Source organism: Protopterus annectens, chromosome 4.part1 (genome assembly GCF_019279795.1).
Source record: "Protopterus annectens isolate FY-2018-M chromosome 4.part1, PAN1.0, whole genome shotgun sequence".
Taxonomy (NCBI): domain Eukaryota; kingdom Metazoa; phylum Chordata; order Ceratodontiformes; family Protopteridae; genus Protopterus; species Protopterus annectens.
In genome coordinates this window covers 470,231,860-470,249,298 of record NC_056734.1, presented here as the reverse complement: position 1 = coordinate 470,249,298, position 17,439 = coordinate 470,231,860, and the positions used below count along the sequence as shown (strand labels likewise).

The 17,439-nt window shown below is 39.5% G+C and overlaps 1 protein-coding gene across 1 annotated transcript in view; it reads left to right on the top strand.

Annotated features, from left to right (window-relative positions):
- The window catches only part of LOC122801235 (mucin-5AC-like), a 475,953-nt gene that overhangs the window by 397,240 nt on the left and 61,274 nt on the right, over positions 1 to 17,439 (top strand). The window contains exons 17-18 of the mRNA XM_044070787.1: positions 2,695 to 2,808; positions 14,777 to 14,920. Coding sequence (XP_043926722.1) covers positions 2,695 to 2,808; positions 14,777 to 14,920 — 258 coding nt within the window. The remainder of the gene's footprint in view (positions 1 to 2,694; positions 2,809 to 14,776; positions 14,921 to 17,439) is intronic.

The following is a 17,439-nucleotide window of genomic DNA, read 5'->3' as shown; positions in this document are numbered from 1 at the left end:
GATAAATTAGAAATTATATATTTGTTAAACTAAATCCATAAAACGAAATAAACTCTGCTATTTAATAGTAGTCTCATGGTTATGAACTTGAAGACAGTTTACTTTCTGTATACAATTACTGTTTGATTTCTGTTTGAATAGATCATTCCAACAATTCCAAAAATCAAATTGTAAGTTTCTAAAAAGCTCCTGAAGACATTCTTTTCTTGAGAGCTTGTGTTATAAAAGAAATGTGGAAATTTCCCACCAAAATTATATTGCTACTGATGAGATATGACAGTGTATCATTTAAGTTCTTGAAACAATTTTAAACATAATGTTTCTCATATGATATTGGGGCAAAATATTTATTGTCCATAAACTTGTTTAGGACCTTAATTTCTGGGAAAGTAAAACAATGTACCACATCTCTATCACCACCAAGATCCTCCTTTTCTGGGCACTGACCTTTGCAATTCTCCTTAATGGACCAGAAACGTGGATTCTCCTCAAGCTTGACCTGAACAAGCTTGAAGTTTTCCAAATGCGATGTCTGTGCCAAATCTTGGAGATCTCACTTTATAACCACATTAGAAAAGAGCGCATGTGGACCAGATGTGATCAGCAGCCAGCAAATCAGCAAACAGATCCAGAACAGGTGGCTGCACAGGTTTGGACAAGTGTGCAGAATGGACATCCACCACTTGCCATACAGACCATTATGGAGAGAGCACCTTGTGAACTGCAGAGTTCATACATCGGCACCAACGAAGATGTGGTATAAATACTTAGGTTGAAGAGGACCTGAGAAGTTGGTGACTTGACCTAAAGGAGACCAGAAACATTGTCATGGAAGAAAAAAACATGGAAAGGCTTCATGAAGGAATTCTGGAATCCAGCGGCACCGAGAGCAGTGTACCGACTATGAGGTCAACCACCTCTACCATCCACCAGCTAGGGATAAAAGAAGAAGAAGAAGCCTAAAAGGCACCAAAGTATACAATTATCTCAGTGATCACTAATCATTTCTAAGAACGTATGATATTTTAAATGGAATATTTCCATATATTGCCTTTCATATTAATAAAACAAACATTTCATGAAGTAAACTCAATAATATTGATTCATTTTAACTCGACTTAATAATTTGCAATATTTCTATTACTTTTTCTTACTTTAAAATGTCACTTAACTTGAGTATTCCCAGGCTAATATACTGCTGTTAAACTTACTTAAGTTCAGCATCCTTTACACATTTTGTAAGCAAATGATGTCCTTTTATATTCATCTCTATGAATCTCAGTGATTTGCAGACATACATAACACCTTATGTACTGCTTCACTTCAATTAAAGAATTTCTTCAAGTAGTTATGCTTTTGCCTTAATAACACACCTATGCAAATGGTTTACTACCAAAATTTTGAACGGCAGTTATGTGAAACTGGGATGGTCGAATGTATGGTTCACAGTTTCCGTAACACCAGTCTGAAAATGTTGGAATCCACCTTAGCGAATGCAAGTATTCATTCTCTCATATGAGGTTGACGCTCTGACTGGAGATTGCACTACAGTGTGGATCGGGACATTTACCATTTTCCTCACTGTAGTGCAATCTTGGAGTTTGTATATATAATATGCAGGGGGTGTGAGGGGTTGCGGGGTACTTTTCCCCTGCAAAAAGCAAGTAGAAACATCACCAGAAGTCAAGGTAACCTGGGTAATGTCAATAATATTGAATTGCGAATTATCAACATTACTGCTGTTGTCATTTTGAATAATTATTTTTGACATCTATTTTCACGGATCTATCTGACTACATCGAAAGTTGAGAAGAGCAAAAACGACTTCACCGACGCCAGAAGATCAACAGTTCACAAACACGACACCTCATACACTCGACACATCATAACAACAACAATCAACAAACAAAACAAATCCCCTGTCCAAAAACCACATACACAACACAAGCACACCAAAATCCTTACAAACCAACACTAACCCTTACATACACAACTATCGACAACCCTAACCGAAACCCTAACCCTAAGGTCCATCACTATCGCACACTCACCTAACTCACTGCCCCTAACCCAAAAAATATCACTACTGCACCCTTACCTAACCCTAACTCACTTATCCCACCCCTGTCCCTACAGACCGACCCTTGCCTAACCCACGCCTAACCCTAACTCACTTATCCCACCCCTATCCCTACAGACCATCAACATCACACACTTACCTTACTTCACTACCGCATACTTACACATCCTTTCCCCATCTCAGTGTTCTCAGTCGGTGTTTTCACGGTCTTCTAACTTGTCGATCTTCTGGCGTTGGTGAAGTTGTTTTCGCTCTTCTGAACTGTCGATGTAGTCAGGTAGATCCATTTTCACATAACTGAATAAACGCCAAACCACAATTCCACAGTTTGATAGTAAACCCTGCAAATACATAGGGTAAATGACATCCACTGACTATGTTTGCATCCAGACATAATGCCAGTCTCTGTGGATTACCGCTTTGTGCATCTTGAAACTAGTATTTTGAATACAGCTCTAAATGTTCTGGAATACTAACAAATTAATATTAAATCTCATTTCAGTATTAAGAGTCATGATATTTGTTTTTTTGTGTTTTTCTTTCCAAAGTGTGATATTATGTCAATGCTATTTTTAAGACAGACAATTGAGGAAAATAAACAATATGTTTTACAGAGCCTCCTACAACAATAAAAACAACAACTATTGCCCAGAAAACAGAGAGCAGTGCATCTCCAGTACCAGGAATATCAAGAACAACCTCTACAAATACAACCATGCCAGCAACAGGTATAAATTTTAGATATAAGCTTTGTACATGTGTGTAACAGCTTGAAGATTGTAATGCAATTACCACAAATTAAGATGCTTTGTGTACATACAAAGTCAGATGTTCTCTGTCAACCAAAATTAAACATAAATATGACATTAAAGTGTCTCCCACATGGGTTCAACGGATCTAGGACTTTTGATCGAAAGATCAAAAGCCCGACTCCATTACCACCGAACACACTTTAATGAAAGCGCTTTCATCGAAAAAGCGCTTTCGTTAACATATGGTAAAACAAAAAAACCCCACAAAATCTACTTGAATGCAGGAGGGTAAGCCCCCCTGCACCCAACGATGTGGGGGGGGCAAGCCCCCCACATCCCTCTACTTTAATATTCTCAATCCGAGGTCGTACTACAGTGGGTAAAAGGGAATTTTCCCTTACCACATTGTAGTACAACCAGAACAACAAGCATAATTACGTGATAGTGCTGCTTCAGTGAACAGCACTTTCACGCAAGTATGCTCACCAAATTTAGATTCGGTGAAAGATGCAGTAGAGCATCTGTAAGGATCCCAGTTCAACAGACATTGCAATTAAAATTCTAATCTGTAAAGCATTGTAGCCTAACATCATGTATTAGATTGTGGGTGTAAGCAGAACAGCAATACATTTACAATACAAAATCTATAATATTCAAAGAAAGTATATTCCATACAGTTCTTATAACTGAAACTTGGTTTGCAATGCATAAGGACAGAGTAGTCAGATTTGATTAACATGTGCTCTTATCTCATCACCACCAAAAGTTAAAACTATAACTGCAAATAAAACGTATCTGTCAATGAATGACTGTTTATGTAATCAGACTAGCATTTACTGATATACTATCATTCATTAGTATTTGATTTCACTATGTTGTGCCTTTGCTTCTAGACAGCACTGTACTAGGTTGAGACTGATAACCTTTTCTCTTGAATAACAATACAACAGTACAGCTTTTAGCACTGCTGTTTGGAAATGAAAGACTTAACTTTTCAGTGCAAATTCAATTGCTATGCACAAAATAAAGAGACTAATGATTACCTCTGGGCCACAAGAGCAATGCCAAACACTTAGGATATGTTAGAATTATGGGTATCGGCATTTGTTTACCAGGAAAGTTCACTGGGCCAGGGCAGCCCATTTTCAGTGGAGGCCCAGGGAGAAAAGTTCCAAATACAAAAGGAATTCACATAAAGTTACAGCAAAAAACAAAGTGATATACAAAATTCAAAAGTTTTCATAAAGAAATATTATAAAATAGCAAAAAAAAAAAAAAAAAAAGAACAAAATTAAATACAAAATTCAAAAGTTTGCCTAGAGAACATATAACATGATGAAGACATGGAAAGAACACAATTACTACAAGCAGGATTGATCAAGGTCCTAGTATATAGAGACAGTAACGATAGGATGTGAAACATGGAGAAGATATAAAAAAACAGGATAAGGTGGCTTTGGGGTAAAGGTTACAAAGCCTCGCAAAAGCACATGAATATGATAGTTTGAGAAAGGCATAGAGGATGTTACTTCAAAATGTAAGAGTGGAGGGTGAAATAATAAATTACGAGGGAATTGAGTCTAGCCTTGCAACTTTCATATCATGAAAATTAGAAATTATATGTTTTATAATTTTAATTGAAACAGCAAAATTTAGGCTATTTGTTAAACTAAATCCATAAAAAGAAATAAACTCTGCTATTTAATACTAGTCTCATGGTTATGAACTTGAAGACAGTTTACTTTCTGTATAAAATTACTGTTTGATTTCTGTTTGAATAGATCATTCCAACAATTTCAAAAATCAAATTGTAAGTTTCTAAGAAACTCCTGAAGACATTCTTTTCTTGAGATCTTGTGTGCTATAAAAGAAATGTTGAAATTTCCCACCAAAATTATATTGCTACTGATGAGATATGACAGTGTATCATTTAAGTTCTTGAGACAATTTTAAACATAATGTTTCTCATATGATCTTGTGGCATAATAATTATTGCCCATAAACTTGTTTAGGACCTTAATTTCTGGGAAAGTAAAACAATGTACCACATTTCTAGTATAATTATCAGCGAAGTTAAGCAATGAATACTTGAAGAGTTTTACAGATGAAAGTACTTGATGCTTTATTAAAGAAAGATCCACTTCTTGCAAACAGACTCCATCTGCTAAATGATGTTTAACTCACTTACCTAATTTCACTCAATATTATTATTTAAACCATTCATTTTTAGTGAAAGAATATTAAACATCCAAGGAAAAAAATCAAAATAAATGTAAAATGTGGCCATAGCATAACGACCTCCCCCCCAAAAGATTCCAAATGTGTTAAACAGATGTCCAGAACTAGAACTTCTCAATTATTTAGAGACTCATGGCAGAACATGCTGATAGTTCAGTTAGCACTTCCTTGGCTGATACATAAGAGACAGAGAGGTTTTTGTCTTTAAATTTTTTAAACAGTCAGAAATTGAAACCCAGTTATTATCCCTTTAACCCAAGCTATTTAAAGATATTAGCAAGTTTCCTTTTTTGAATAATTTCATTTGTAATTCTTGACAAATATTTAAGGGGAGCTGACTAAAAAGGACATTTCTATTTTTTAGCTGCTATAAAAATTGAATTTCTATCTGCAGACAAAGAAAATCATACTATGACCACTTATTCATGGCTGGTTTTGGAGTGCCAGCCTGGTTAATTACATCATGATTGATTCATTTTGCTGGCTAATTCAAACAGATTTGCTTGAAGTGTATTACATGCAGTCTAAGGCCAGTCTTCATAGTAATTGCACAAATGCATTTCACTGTCTGTGCTATCTGTGAATGTGTGTAGCTGGCTGCAATTCATAGAGGCCATTTACGTTAACTTGACAGGCCACAATCAAGTGTAAGCAAATTAACTGTAATGAGATTTATTAAAGTGGTGTATGCTAATGAAGCCTAGTTGCAATTTACTGTCAAATTTTCATTCCATCTACACATTCTTTGATAAACACATAGCCACATGTATCATATCTACTTTGCAGTCTGCAGAGATACTTACTGACCCTGAGAAAATAATGTTAAGTTGTCCTTTCTCTGCCCTAGTCCCACAGTCATACACAGAAACAGATAATTATCATCAGTAAAATAAGACTTGCCAGCCTTGGGGGAAAAAGTTATGTGACACAACCCCCCTAATGATATTACACATACAGAGGTCAGCCAAGTAAAACTGTGCTGAAGTAATGTTTGAACAATCATCAATACTTTGGCAATAGCAAATAAAGCATTTTAGTAACACATCTTTTCTTTCATTTGCCCCTACCATAATACTGTCATTTGCCCAGAGCATAATACTGTTAGTGACAATCAGGAATCTCCCAGTAATGACACATGTGCAGCCAACATAACATCATTACCACTTCAGTATTTCAATCACTGCATTTCTACCATATGTGCACAATCACTAAAAGACACCAAATAAAAAAAAAAAAAACTACTTGCTATGAATGCAACAAGTAGCTGCTACAGCAAAGTACTACACTCTGCCAAGGATGGTCGCAGGCTTGACTGCAAAAGGAGGAGGGTGGTCACCCAGCCATGGTGACCACAACTGGGAAAGCAGGGAAAACAGGCAAGAAACCATGCTGAAATTTGATCAAACTTATTTGCTCATAGTACTGCATCCAGAACTACTGATGTGGCAACACTGAGGACCCAGGGTGCTGGTGAGAAGAGGGCTATGGGCCAAAGGAAATTCATTACACTGAAATTGAAAACCTGCATCACCACTTGGAACTTTCAAACCAGCTACCACGTTGGCCAAGAGGAAATCATAGCAAAGAAACTCAAGAAATGCAAAATCTTGATCAGTGCAGTGTCAGAGTTACACCTCACTGTATCTAGAACATTGACCATCCAACCACTTACAGCTGAGGAAATGATGACCCTGTACTACCCTGATGGCAAGAAGCAAGAAGCTGGTGTTGGCTCTACGGTGGCTAGCTGAGCAGCAAGAAGTATAATTACTTTTCAACCAATACTGGACCATCTGGCAGCACTCACCAACAATGGTAACATCAAGATTCACATTCTGTCCATCAATGCACCAGCTAAGATAAGTCAGGACTAAGCCAAGGTGGACTTCTACAACCAGCTCCAATACATACCGGATTTGATCCCACAGACCAAGATGATCATCTTGGCTGGAGACTTCAATGCCCACATCGGTGAGGACAGGTCAGTTTGGGAACGAACAATGGGTAGATTTGGCCATGGGAACATGAATGATAATTGTCTGCGCCTTCTGTCCTTTGCTACATCAAACAATCTCATTTTGGGAAATAGTAATTTCCACCATCAATGCAAACAACAGCTCACATAGGTTCATAGGTTCATAGGTGTTTACTAGACTAAAGACCCTGGAGCCTTTACAAGCCTGCCCAAAAAAATTGCCCAGGCACAGTCCCACCTGATGTTAGTTCACAGTGCCCCTATTCAGTAGGCTAAGTAGAGTGATCCCTGGGTGAACTTTCTGTTACCCACTCGCTTGTCAAGATTTCTCTTAAAGAGGTCCAGCAAGGTGCTCTGTTTGACATGAATGGGAAGTTTATTCCAGAGTATGGGCAGCCTTTGGGAGATGAACCTGGCCCTCCAGCTTGTTCTGTTAATTGTGGTAATGAGATTGTGATCTCTGGAGTATGTGGCATGGGGGGATTGGGATTTCTTTAGGTGTAGCATTTCAAGTAGGGCTGGGTCGGACATGGCTTTGTAAGTCAAGCAGGGATCACCTCTAAGTAGATGATAAGAGACTGAGAACAGCTGAATTTCGAGTCTGTTCTTGTAGGATATGTGTTTAAGGGTTTCCCTTCACATGGTCAACATTTCATAAAGTTGAAGACCATATGGCCTAGACCATATGATCGACTTTTGAAATGTCGACCATGCAAAATGGGCATCTCCGTACAGTGGGGAATGGAAAGATTTCCATGTTCTGTACTGTAGTGCGATCTCGGAGTTGGTATATTTAAGTTCTGGGGGGTGCGGGGGTGGAGCAGGAGGTGCAGAGGGGCTTGCCCCCTGCTAGCAATGTGAAGATAAGTGATTGCTGTGTTTTTCTTTTACATGTATGACATTTCAAAAGTCGATCATATGGGTTCGGCCATATGGTCTTTGACTTTATGAAATGTTGACCATGTAAAGTAGACATGTGTTTAAGGCCTAGGATCCTTTCTGTGAGGTACTTTTGTGGCCTGTCTAGCTGTTGTATGTGTATGTCAGGTACATGCCAAATGGGGCATTATATGTGATGACTGGTCTAATGAGGGATGAGTAGAGAGGGATGATGATCTCTTTTTTCCTGGATGTGAAACCTTTGGTTATAAGATGTGCCACACAGAAGGACTTTCTGACTGCAATGGGAATGTGTTGATCGAAGGTGAGGTGGCTGTCAACTTGGGTGCCCATATCTCATATGGCCTCTTCAGTGTTCAGTGGGCTCCCATCAATGTGATAATTCATGGTAACTGAGTTTTTTCCAAAGGGGATGATAACGCATTTTTTGGTGTTAAGCTTCAGGCCATGGTTCTGACACCAGTCATTGGTCTCAGAGTTGCCCTTTTGTAGGATGCCTGCATCACTTGGGGAGTTGATAATTACTCCTAGCTTGCATTCATCAGTGAAGTTGGTCAGACAGAGTCCTTTTGTGTTGGCCTGGATTTCTGAGAAGTAGATGCCAAACAGTAGAGAGCCCAGGACCGAGCCCTGTGGGACTCAACTCATGACTGGTCAACAGTCTGACTTGGAATCTGTAACTTTCACTCTGTGGGTCCTGTCTGTGAGCCAATTTGCAATCCACCTAGTGATGTAAGGATTGATGCCTAGTTTGGTGAGTTTGTCAATGGTACCTGAGTGGGGAATGGTATCAAGGGCCTTGGGCAGGTCGAGATAGGCTGTATCCACTGCCTTACCGTTATCCACAGCCATGTTGATTCCTCAGAAAAGTCAACCAGGTTCAGCAGGCAGGATCTCCCCTTGACAAAGCCAAACTGTGTGGGGTCAAGAGGTTGCAGATTGCCTATATCTTTGTTAAGAAGGTCCATAATGATTCACTCCATAGCTTTGCATACCAGACTCATCAGGCTAATGGGGTGATAGTTCACACAGTTTGCAGTTGCTTCCCCTTTATGAAGCAGGATGACTGTAGCAGTGTGCCATTCATTATGGGCATAGCCTGAGGTAAGGCTGTGATTGAACAGGGCACACAGATGTGGTGCCAATTCATTTTGTAGGTCATGTAGGATGTAGCCAGGAATATTATCAGGTCCCATGGATGCTGTATTCTTGGCTTTGGACAATGCAACTTTTACCTGTGCCAAAGAAATTGTGGGTACCAGGGTTTCTTCCTGTATCGTGATAGGGCCCTTGGGGGAGTAAAGCTGGCATTGAATCTGTAGACCAGTATATTGGCTATATCTGCTGGCTCAGTACAGGAGATGCCATTGTGCAATTACTCAGAGCAAATCTGGGTATTGCCTTGGAGGTTTTTGATATAGCTAGAGAAGGCTTTGTGGTTGTCTTTGGTGTCAGCCACAATTCTGCCTTCATAGTTAGCCTTAGAGGATTTGATACGGGATCTCAGCTTTTTGTTGAGACTGATGAGGGAGGTTTTCCAATCTTGTGACTTCATTTTTTTCTGCAACAGTTTCTTCCTTCTGTTGCAGAGTTTATTGATGGCTGGGGACCACCAGATTGGCTTTTTTTGTTTGGAGGAGAGCATCTTAGTTCTATTTGGTATGGCAAGGTGCATGCATTTGTGTATGGTCTCGTATAGTGCATTGATGTATGATTCAGCAGTCATGTAACTATTTTTCATTGGCATAGATGCTGAGAAGTAAGTCACCTCTGGTTAGCCATCTCTGTTTTTAGGAGCCGAAAGTCAGATTTACAGAAGTTTTTCATGGTGGTCACCTTAGTGGGGGTTGTAGGTGAGATGGAAATTTCCATGATGATCAGGTTGTGGTCAGATGTAACCTGGGAGGAATTAACTATAGGTGTGGAGCAACGGTGTCCCATGTTGGTGATAACCAGGTTGAGGATGTTGCTTCCTCTAGTGGGGGTCAGAATGAGCTGGTCCAGGACATCGAAACTAATAAATTCCAGAAAGTGTTGGGTCTGTACATTGGTACATGAATAGTTTTCCCAGTTGGTGGAAGGGTAGTTGAAGTCACCCAGTATGAGAGAATTAGGTTGGACCTTGATAGATTCCAGAGTGCTTAGGAGTGAGAGTCTAGGGACATGTTTGGGGCTCTGTAGCAGGCTATGACTTGTATCACCATCTTACCCAGTGTTAGTTAGTTGCATCTGAAGTATCTTGGATGCATTATGCTGGGCCACCAGTCTATAGGTGTGCGTATCATTTAAGAATATAGAGACACCACTGCCTTTGGAGCTTCTGCACATATTCTGGTGCTGAAAGGTATAGAATGAGTTGTAACCTGGGAACACTGGGGTAATTTCTGCCTCTTTAAACCAGGTCTCCGTTACAGTACAGATGTCAGCATTCTCCATTTTGAGGAGAGCTTTGAGCGAGTCCATCTTGAGATTTAGACTTCTAACTTTGAGCAGCATGACCCTCAGATTGCACTGGTTTGAAGCTGTTCTGGTGGAATTTTGTTCTTTGGAACACTGCCTTAAAAAGGCACTATTGGGGTGGCAAGAACCTTAGCCAGTACCCGGAATCCCAGGGATGACAGATGTAGGCCATCTCTGGCAAAGCATCGAGGTCTGTCGATCATGTCGTCCCAGGCAGATAGATACTGGATCCCCATTTGAATGTCACCAGGAACTTAGCCAGTTGTTGAAGTCAATCATTTTCTGCTCATACTGTGGTATCATTCTGGGTGACGATAGAATACTGCTCAGGGCTAGGGTCATACCTGCCTAGGTCACATAATCCAAGAGTTCTATCACATCTCTTTTCATGTAGTCCAGGGAGGTATGTCTCAGGTCATTCACACCCACATGGAAAAAGACTGAGTCATATTTGTACTTGTTGTGGAGTGACCTGAGTGCATGTGTTATGTGGCGGATCATGGCATCTGATAGACAACTGACTGTCACCTTTTCCTTGCTCACCCTAGTGAGTGGGAAATTAATGTGCCTCACAATTGAGTCTCCTATGATTAGTACATTGGGCAAAGTGTTTTGCCTTAAGGACTTAGGTTGAGGGCACCCTGTGTTGGTGAGCTATGTGTTCTGGGGTTGCTGTTGTGTTGTGGTGGTTGAGTGCATTTCTGTCTGGGGGGGTATCTGTTGTTTGGGTAAATTTTTCTTGAGAGCCTCTGTGAAGGTGAGTGTATGGTTTGTATTTCTATGTGTGGGCTGTGATGGTTGGTATTTTGGATGGCTGTGTGTTGCAGTTGTTGACCTTCTCCTGTTGACCAGCTAGTCCAGTCTTGGTTGGAGCATGCACTGCTTCCTGTTTCATGATATAAGTGCATCTCTCATGGCAAAACACATCCAGCAAGGACTCTGCCATATTAGACCACACCCTCGTCAATTCTCGCTTCTGATCATCGCTGAAAGGTATCCATCTTAGGCAAGGACCTGACTTTTGCTCCGATCATTACCTTATCCATATCATAGTGCAGCCTTAATTACAGCATGCAAAGCAGAAGTCACCTCAGCCAGCCAGGCTGGACTTGAAGAAATGATGGCCCTGCTCACAAACAGGAATTCCAGATCACAATGTCAAACTGGTTTGCAGCATTGAACCAAATGGAGGACATGGATGAGGCAGAAAAGCAGATATCAAACTCCATCATGGAATGCATCAAATTGTTATGCCCAATGATCCACCACTGATCGCAGCCATGGGTATGTGATGAGTGCCTGAATCTTATATCTCAACAAAAGCAGCTGAAGTTGGTCAACTGTGAATGATACTGGCAGCTCACTCAAGAAATTTGCCAGAGGCTGAAAACAGAAAGGGAAGTGTATTGGAACCAGGTGGTAGCCTACTTTGAGGAGGCAGCATCCAGGCATGAGTACTGCACCCAGTACAGCACCCGCAAATGAGTGTGAAGACCAAATCTACCAGTGACAACATCATAAAAGTGAATGAGACATTTGTGTGCTCACTGCGTGAATGCCTGAAATGTTGGAGGGAATTCTTTTGAAAGCTTTAAAACCATGACCAATGGTTGATCTGCCACCCATTGATCTCCCTGAGGCCCCAATGCCTGATGCAAAGCCAACAGTTGAAGAGGTGAAATTAGCTATCAGAACACTGAGAAAGAGATCAGGTCACTGAAGAAGCAATCAAGGCTGTTGACAATATCCTGCTCCACTGACTCCACTCACTGATCAAGCTGATATGGGTTATGGGCCAGATACTATCCACATGGAAGAAGGCCATCATCATATCCATCCACAAGAAGGAGGAAACAAGATTAGTCTGCATTCCATCACTGGAAAAGTCTTTATGAAGATCTTACAATCCAGGCTGCAGAAACGCCACTTGCAAACCAGCAAGGAAGAACAGACCAGATCCAGACCAAACAGAGGATGATGCAATCAAATCTTCACCATCCATCAGATAATAGAGGAAAGAATCCGGTGTGGACAATGTACATATATCATCTTTATTGATTTCTAGTGTGAATTTGACTGTATCCACTGGATTGCCCTGTGGATAACATTGGAGACCGAGTATTTCCTGAAGAAAATCATCAGACTCCTTCAAATGTCACACAATGGTTCATTCTGCATGGTGTGCATTCAGAACAAACTGTCTGAAGAGCTTACCATCGAGGCTGGGGTCCATCAAGGGGATGTGGTCTCTCCACTGCTGTTCAACATAGTATTTGAGGGCAGGAGCAAAGTCAAGTATGGTGAAGCTCATTCTATGAATGACCTTTTATTCACTGATAACAGTACTATTTTGCATACAGTGATGTTGAGGCCACAGATATCCTCTACAATATCACCTGTATCTCCCAATAATATGGCCTATGGATAAACATAAACAAGACCAAAGTGATGGCAACTGACAGGTCACAAGCCACTGTCCACCTCAGGGGAGTTCAGATTGGACAAATACAAGAATTTAAGTGTTTGGGTTTGCTGGTCCAGGAGAAGAAGGTGTCATCAACAGCCAAAGTCCATAGCAGGATTGGACATGCCACTGCAGCATTTTCCTCATTCAAGTGGTGTCTGTGGAAGAGGGGAAACATCTCTATCACCACCAAGATCCTACTTTTCTGGGCACTGATCTTGGCAATTCTCCTTTATGGATCAGAAACGTGGATCCTCCTCAAGCCAGACCTGAACAAATTTGAGGTTTTCCAAATGCGATACCTGTGCCAAATCTTGGAGATATCACTTCATAACCACATTAGAAAAGAGAGCATGTGGACCAGATATGATCAGCAGCCAACAAATCAGCAAACAGATCCAGAACAGGTGACTGCACAGGTTTGGACACGTGTGCAGAATGGACATCCACTGCTTGCCATACAGACCATTATGGAGAGAGCACTCGTGAACTGCAGAGCTCATATATCTGCACCAAAGAAGATGTGGTCTAAATACTGTAGGTTGAAGCGGATCTGACCAGTTTGTGACTTGACCTACAGGAGGCCAGAAACATTGTCATGGAAGAAACAACACGGAAAGGCTTCATCAAGGAATTCTGGAATCCAGCGGCACCCACAGCAGTGTACCGACTATGAGGTCAACCACTCTACCAGCCACCAGCTAGGGATAATAGGAGAAGAAGAAGCCTAAAAGGCACCAAAGTATACAATTATCTCAGTGATCACTAATCATTTCTACTGTTGCTGGTAATGAATTTTCATTTACAAGTAACTTATGGTATTGTAAATTGAATATTTCCATATATTGCCATTCATATTAATAAAACAAACATTTCATGAAGTGAACTCAATAATATTGATTCATTTTAACTGTTCTTAATAACATGCAATATTTCTAATACTTTTTCTTACTTTAAAATATCACTTAACTTGAGTAATCCCAGACTAATATACTGCTGTTAAACTTACTTAAGTTCAGTATCCTTTACACATTTTGTATGCAAATGATTTCCTTTTATATTCATCTCTATGGATTTCAGTGATTTGCAGACATACATAACACCTTATGTACTGCTTCACTTCAATTAAAGAATTTCTTCAAGTTGTTATGTTTTTGCCTTAATAACACAGCTATGCAAATGGTTTACTGTCAAAATGTTGAACGGCAGTTACGTGAAACTGGGACGGTCGTATGTATGGTTCACATTTTCCTCCGTAACACCAGTCTGAAGATGTTTAAATCCACCTTAGCGAATGCAAGTGTTGATTCTCTCATATGAGGCTGACGCTCTGATTGGAAATTGCACTACAGCAGCGACTGGGAAATTTACCATTTTCCTGACTGCAGTGCAATCTTGGAGTTTGTATATATAATATCCATGGGGTGTGAGGGGTTGCAAGGTGCTTTTCCCCTGCAAAAAGCAAGTAGAAACATCACCGGCAGTCAAGGTAACCTGGGAAATGTCAATAATATTGAATTGCGAATTATCAACATTACTGCTGCTGTCAATTTGAATAATTGTTTTCGACATTTATTTTCACATAACTGACTAAACAACGAACCACAATTCCACAGTTTGATAGTAAACAATGCAAATACATAGTCAGGGTGAATGACATCCGCTGACTGTTTGCATCCAGACATAATGCCAGTCTCTGTGGATTACCGTTTCGCGCATCTGGAAACTCGCATTTTGAATACTGCTCTAAATGTTCTGGAATACTAACAAATTAATATTAAACCTCATTTCAGTATTAAGAGTCATGATATTTGTTTTTTTTTTTGTTTTTTTATTTCCAAAGTGTGATACAATGTCTGTGCTATTTTTAATAGAGACACAAGAAAAATAAACAATATGTTTTACAGAGTTTCCTACAACAATAGAAACAACAACAACAACAACAACAACAACAACAACAGCAACTATTGCCCAGAAAACAGACAGCAGTGCATCTCCAGTACCAGGAATATCAAGCATAACCTCTACAAATACAACCGTGCCAGCAACAGGTATAAATTTTAGATATAAGCTTTGTACATGTGTGTAACAGCTTGAAGATTGTAATGCAATTATCGCAAATTAAGATGTTTGTGTACATACAAAGTGAGATGTTCTCTGTCAACCAAAATTAAACATAAATATGGCATTAAAGTGTCTCCCACATGGGTTCAACACACATAGAAATTAAAATTCTAATCTCTAAAGCACTGTAGCCTAACATCATGTATTAGATTGTGGGTGTAAACAGAACAGCAATACATTTACAATACAAAATCTATAATATTCAGAGAAAGTATATTCCATACAGTTCTTGTAACTGAAACTTGGTTTGCAATGAATAAGGACAGAGTAGTCAGGTTTGATTAACATGTGCATCTAATCACTACCAAAAGTTTAAACTATAACTGCAAATAAAACACATTTGTCATTGAATGACTGTTTATGTAATCAGACTAACATTTACTGATATAATATCATTCATTAGTATTTGATTTCACTATGTTGTGCCTTTGCTTCTAGACAGCACTGTACTAGGTTGAGACTGATAAACTTTTCTCTTGAATAACAATACAACAGTACAGCTTTTAGCACTGCTGTTGGGAAATTAAGGGCTTTTAACTTTTCAGTGCAAATTCAATTGCTATGCACAAAATAAAGAGACTAATGATTACCTCTGGGCCACAAGAGCAATGCCAAACACTTAGGATATGTTAGAATTATGAAAATCATCCTGCCAATGACTATGCTATATAACTATTCATGTATTAATTAGCATATTGCCCTTGTGGAAAAAGGAGGCATCTTGTAGACTACCCAGGCAGAAGGATAACTGATTGCATGTTGTGAATTCTTTAGGTCCACAGAAGTATAAGTTCCACATACAGTACCTCTTCCCTTATTAGTGCTGTTCCCTGGGGTACATGAAGTAATGTTAGTACCACATTATTTCTTCACCCAGTCTGGATTTGGGTCTATAGTAGATAATTGAATCTTTGAAAGTTCGACTGTCATATCTTTAACACTATATGATCAAACTTTCAAAATTTCAAATATTTAATAAAAAAAAAATAAACTACACAAAACACCTACCTGAATGTTTTAAGCAGGGGGCAAGCCCCCCTGCACATCCCCACATCCCAGTTCTTTAAATATACCAACTCTGACATCACACTACAGTGCAGAAAAGAGAAATCTTCCCATTCTGCTCTGTACAGAGATCTCCGTTACAACGTTTGAAAATTCAAAAATCCGATCATATGGTGTTGACCATTTGTGACTCGAAATTTTGAATGTTAGAACATTCAAGATAGACCCTCTGGATTCTGTCCCTACTACATGTGCACAAGACTGTTGGTCACCATTCCTTTCCATTTAAACCCTAACTTTACACTTTCCATCCCATGTGCCATCTATGTGTGCCCCCCCCCCAGCACTACCCTAAATGTTGCCAATTTAAAAAGAAATGTTAGAACAAATCCGGCTTCTGATTTCCATCACTGTTTTACTGCCTTCTAGTAATTCTAACTTACTGGTATAATGTATCGTCAGTGGCCCGACATGTCTGACTACACACACGCACACACACACACACACACACACACACACACACACACACACACACACACACACACACACACACACACACACACACACACACACACACACACACACACACACACACACACACACACACACACACACACACACACACACACACACACACACACACACACACACACACACACACACACACACACACACACATACATGACAGAAGATACAACAACTAAAGTTTTCATGAGAAATCAAGAAAGCAGTATGTTAAATTATTTGCCGGTTGCTTTTGATAAGTCAGCTGGCGAATGTCAATAGAATCTTCTTGCCTGACTACAACATGTATTTCACATGTGACTCACATGACTATATCACTGATAATGTTTTTATAACTTACATTTAAAATGGTTGGCATTAATGTTTTAATGAAACTATTGCTTTGCAAATTACACCACTTCAAGCAAAATCTCCTTAACCTACTTAAACATTAAATGACACATGTCAAGATCTACTCTTTGTTTTCAGGAGCAATATTTAATTATATTATTCCTAGCCCAACTTGAGTAATACCTACTTTAAGCACCACACTGACCAGTTAAATAGCATCCCCTTCACTGTAAACTCTTTTTAAGATTTAGTTTGTATTTTTGTATTTATATTACAAGTGTATACACCATAAATGAGAAGAAGATGGTTTTGCTTAGATATTTGCCAAAGAAGTGGGTTGGAATTTCCACCCAGAATGTTAAAATTTTTGTTTTACATAAAATACAGCGCGGTGCTCGACACTATTACTGCATAATGGCCATGTTTTTTTATTAACATAACAGTGAATTTTACTTTATATGCTATTAGAAATAAAATATTGTATAATGCTCTTTTCTATGGGGAAGCCGCAATGGTACAGAGGTAGCGTTGTTGCCTCACAGCAAGAGGTTCTCCTGTTCGATTCTCAGCTGGAGTGCCTTCTGTG